Here is a 4,595-nt window from a genome sequence, read left to right as displayed (position 1 = left end):
AAATACTTCTCTCTTTATATATATATATATATATATAGTAAATACATATATAAATTATTATTTTTGAGCTAATTATATTAATACTAGAATCTTCTATTTACACATCTTTATTTTATATTTAGTACATATTCTTTATTTATTTTACAATACTAACATATATTTTATACTAACGATTAATATTAATGGTTAATTTTAGTATACATGTAATATAATCAATTTTTATTAGATTACTCTTCTTAAACCAATGCTGTCACATCATTGTATAGTTCTTTTCTTTTCAATTTATTGTTTTTAAAATAAAAAAAAATTGAACTAATTTCATGATCAAGGTATTGATTCGGATGAGATAAAGTCTAAGTAGGCAAATATTGCCACATAAGATTTAAGAGTTCAGATCATAACTTGAACTGAATGGGCGATGGATGATGATTGGACCAACAAGATAAGCTTATCCATCAATTCTCAATGGGCAATCTGCCACATCAGACACATGCAAATATGAAGAAAAATTTCCACCTCTCGTTGCACACTCAAATCACACATCACACTGCACAAATTCCCTCACTCTCTTCACATAAGCTTCTAGGCAAAGTAACCACCTAACAAGAGAACAAAGAAAGAACCAATAGAGAACGCGGAAAAAAATAACAGGAATGGCATCTACTTCAGCAGTTTCAATGGCTATGCCACCAACATACACAACCCAGAAAAAGGTTGTTGGGGTGCCTAGCTCCGAGGCATTCTTGAAGCCACTTCCTCTAAGGACTCCAAAGGGTGTTGCAGCATCAGCAACAAAATCCAATGGTACGTTTCAAGTGAGTGCTTCCATGAAGGAGAAGGTTGTGACAGGGCTCACAGCAGCTGCATTGACAGCTTCAATGATGGTTCCTGATGTGGCTGAGGCTGCTGTCAGTCCTTCACTCAAGAACTTCTTGCTCAGCATAGTAGCTGGTGGAGTTGTGCTTGTGGTCATTGTTGGCGCTGTCGTTGGTGTCGCCAATTTTGATCCTGTTAAGCGAAGCTGAAGGAATTCATGAGATGCTGCAGGGAATTTGTAGTGTTTTATCTTATGATGATTTGTATCTGTAATGTTTTTTTCAGTAATGAACTGAAACCTCTTGTGTCTACTACTAGTATGTGTGATTCTTGTGCTTTATCTGAGCAGACCCTTCTCAACTCTTAAAATCTAATCTCTGTTTTGGCACGTCATAGAAACAGATTAATGACTAATGAGAAACAATTCAACTGAGGAACATTTTGGAATATGAAGCATAAATAGCTGACAAAAATGATCACATATCAGAAAGTAGGAAAAGCAATAGTTGACAACTCGCATGAAATTCCACTGGGATGGGAGCAATGAAATATTCAACAAAACAAAAAAGAGAAGAAACATAAAATCCTCAACTTTTAAGTTATTTTAAGTATGTTTTACATTGGGCTCAAATGACACAATAACAATAACTCGACCATTAATGACCAATTCTATGTAAGCTTGTACACTAATACTAACAGGTATCCACCAAGTCACATCTCATGAAAGGATGCTGAGAAAGCTACAATTACTGCCTACAAAACTTGGAAATCGATTCAAGCATGTGTCTACTCTCTGAAGAGTAATTAACTTTATCTGCCTTGACTACTGTTACCTTAACCCTCTGTTCGTCACCATACAATTCCTCTTTGATTTTAAGCCTAAACACAAAATGGTTGAAGAGGCTACTCTTGATTATTTCCCCGAACTTGTCATCATCCTGCTCTTCATACTTCAACAAGTACAGCTCTTTCGCTGGGTACTCCATAATCTCTTCCCCTGCTTCCTGAAAAGCAGTTACCCAAGTTATTCCTGTATGATCCACAATTTGAGCTTGAAGAAGGTACCGGTAATCACACTCCTCAAACTCTTGGTTGCATCTATCACACTGCCATCTTGCGTCTCCTACCCTGGTCACTTTCTTATTGCACTGTCGGTCTCCAACCATCAGAGGGCAAGCTGTGTAACAAAACGTATCTGTCTTGATGAATGATATGGTTGCCCTCACTGTTATCCAGTCTGGCTTATCAGACCGCCCCAGGCCTTCATCCTTGATCTGAGACACAGTTTTACGTATCTCATTCTTTGGTCCTCCTGGCAAAACATCCTTAGAAATGGATCGAGAAACTGAATCCTTTCCCACTCTATCAAACCATTCTCTCAAGGTATGAGCCTCAGGCAAGTCCGGGTTTATGAAAAGCTGTGTAGTAGAAATAGTACCAATAGATTTTCCACTGAAGTCGTTAACCTTCCCTGCCTTGACTGCCACAATAGGGAAGGACCCAGCATCAGCCATCTCTTGCAGCTTTTGTCCTTCCCTGTTGCAGAATTCGCCCCAAAGGGTTAACTCGACACTCCTGCCAGAGGAGTCCTTTATATTCAAAATTCTTCTCTGAGTTTCCATCCCATTCTTCCTCAAGATGGGAACCGAAGGATTCACAGATATCACAACCCCAATAACATCAAGAATGGCATTATTGTCAACATTCTCAAGGTCAATTATTGGCCTGAAGGAGAATTGCTGTTTAGGAATAGAATCATCTTCATCCGGACAAAGTTCAACATTTGAATTTGAATCCAATACAATTTCCCAATCATTCTTCAAATGGTTAAAATTTTTCTGCGCAGGTTTCAAGCTACCTTTGGATATTGTGTAAACTTTACCAACTTGAATTGCATTGTAGAAACGATCTACAACAGCATTAAAGCAGGTTACTCGTATTTCACCTCCATCAGAATCAAGGAGATCAAATGAGAAAACTTTCCCATCTCCACGAGCATTATTGTAGCGGCGCAGATCCCCTTTGGCGGTTACCCTTGCCTTGATTGCCCAACGACCTTGGTAAGGATTTAAAGCTGCTATGGGAATGATGCGTGCTGGTGCCTCATTTTTCACAATAGCACCACGGTTTTTGTAAACTGGAGGTGGCTGATATGCAGGTTGAACTATTGGCCGGAAACTCTGTGCAGCATGACCTGTTTGAGAAGTCTGTTGTTGATTATTATTATGACCCCTGGATGATGTCTGCACAACTTTATCAGGTGATGTTTTCTGAGTTGGTAAATTAGATTCCCCAAACGGTTTTGGATTCCCAATGATCTCGCAATCTGGGATTATAGTTTCCATGTTGAGTACTACAATAATCCTGTTCAAGGACAAGCAGAAATAGAAGCATAAATTAATATCATCTGATAGATTCATAATTGCATAAACTAAATTCCACTGCAAAATGGTTTTTGTTTCTTCATAATTCAACTATATGCAAAACTCTTCAACAACCAATGTTAAGGCTTTGCCAATCTTCAACCATTCAACGAGGTTGCACATTTTAATTCTTATCACCAACCATTACATAAGAGATAGAAGCCAAAACTCAAAGGAGAAGGAAAGTTGTAAAACTATGCCCAAACTATTAAACTACGGGTTTACCTAACCAGTTGCCTTGCTTGGCTCAATTTCGTATGGAAAATATAAAAGACTTCAACTTTTCAATGCATTTGATGAAGCAAAAGTTCGAAACCTATCCTAATCTTGATTCCTTAACTAGTTGCTTTAACAAAACCTTTAAAACCATTTGCATCACCTGTGGTGCACCTCAGAACCTAAAAGACCTTGAACTCAATCATTAACAGGTTACTCCCTCAATTTTACAAAAAGTTTTCAAATAAATGAGATAGAAAACTCACCAAACACATGAAATAACTAAATTGAAAGAAAATTCAAATGTCCTAATTCACTGAAATTTAAACCACAGGATCGTAAAATTTCAGACAAAGTTGCCAGTATAAAAAATGCCCTATTCTTTTACTATAATTGTTAGAAATTACTTTAATCTAAAACGAGAGAGAGAGAGAGAGAGAGAGAGAGAGAGACTTGCGGTTTTGGAGAGGGCTACAAATGTACTCGAGGAGCTGAACGACGGAGCCTTTCTTGACTCGGTTGGTTCGGACTCGGTCGTTGAGCTGAGTTGCGAGCATGGCTTGGTGAGACGAAACGGCGTCGGATAGCAACATGCGGTACCGCTGCTGCTGCGAGTTGCTACTGCTTGAGATCAGCGACAAATCGAGAACCTGAACCAGCGGTTTCGAGTTCACGTCGCCGCCTATTATTGACGGAATCGCGTTTGCCGTTAGATTCACCGACATGCTTCCCCCTCCTTGCCGTTTACCAAGATTAGCGATTCCCCAACGGAGAAGACAAAAGTGGAACCCTTGGAAATTCAGGGAGAGAGCGAGAGAACGGATTTTGGAGGGAGAGGAAGAAGTTTATTACTTATTAAATCTCAAATTGTTCCAACTAATGTTCATAATAAAATTAGTTAATAATTTATTTGTTTAATACGTATATTAAAAATGACGAAGGACTAATTTATTTTACGAAAATAATTTTTGAGAATTTCTTAAAAATGTGCTGAAAAATAGGATATCTAAAAAAAATTTCTTAAAACTAATTTAAATATTTATTTTCAGTTATTCTACACAAAAATAAGGAATGGGTGATAATATTTTTAATTATTTTTCAAATTATTCATATTTTTATTATTTTATTTTTTATCTTCAA

The 4,595-nt window shown here is 37.5% G+C and overlaps 2 protein-coding genes across 2 annotated transcripts; one reads left to right on the top strand and one right to left on the bottom strand.

The window, feature by feature from the left end:
• LOC107630490 lies at positions 511–1,156 on the top strand. The gene has a single exon (XM_016333633.2). The coding sequence runs from the start codon at positions 654–656 to the stop codon at positions 1,023–1,025; it is 372 nt and encodes a 123-aa protein (XP_016189119.1). The 5' UTR covers positions 511–653; the 3' UTR covers positions 1,026–1,156.
• LOC107630489 (replication protein A 70 kDa DNA-binding subunit A) lies at positions 1,313–4,321 on the bottom strand. Its single transcript, XM_016333632.2, has 2 exons — positions 3,909–4,321; positions 1,313–3,180 (listed from the first exon to the last, which is right to left on the bottom strand). Exons 1-2 carry the CDS (start codon positions 4,178–4,180, stop codon positions 1,563–1,565), a joined length of 1,890 nt encoding a protein of 629 aa, XP_016189118.1. The 5' UTR covers positions 4,181–4,321; the 3' UTR covers positions 1,313–1,562.

The sequence above is a fragment of the Arachis ipaensis genome, chromosome B03 (assembly GCF_000816755.2).
Source record: "Arachis ipaensis cultivar K30076 chromosome B03, Araip1.1, whole genome shotgun sequence".
Classification (NCBI taxonomy): domain Eukaryota; kingdom Viridiplantae; phylum Streptophyta; class Magnoliopsida; order Fabales; family Fabaceae; genus Arachis; species Arachis ipaensis.
Note: the sequence above shows the minus strand (reverse complement) of the source record. Positions and strands in the feature narration are given on the sequence as shown.

Excerpts from the sequence above, each read along its gene's own strand:
- LOC107630489 (XM_016333632.2), bottom strand. The coding sequence starts at position 4,180 with ATGTCGGTGAATCTAACGGCAAACGCGATTCCGTCAATAATAGGCGGC. Across the intron at positions 3,181-3,908 it reads AGCCCTCTCCAAAACCGCAA|GATTATTGTAGTACTCAACA; the intron begins GTCTCTCTCTCT and ends GTCCTTGAACAG.
- LOC107630490 (XM_016333633.2), top strand. The coding sequence starts at position 654 with ATGGCATCTACTTCAGCAGTTTCAATGGCTATGCCACCAACATACACA.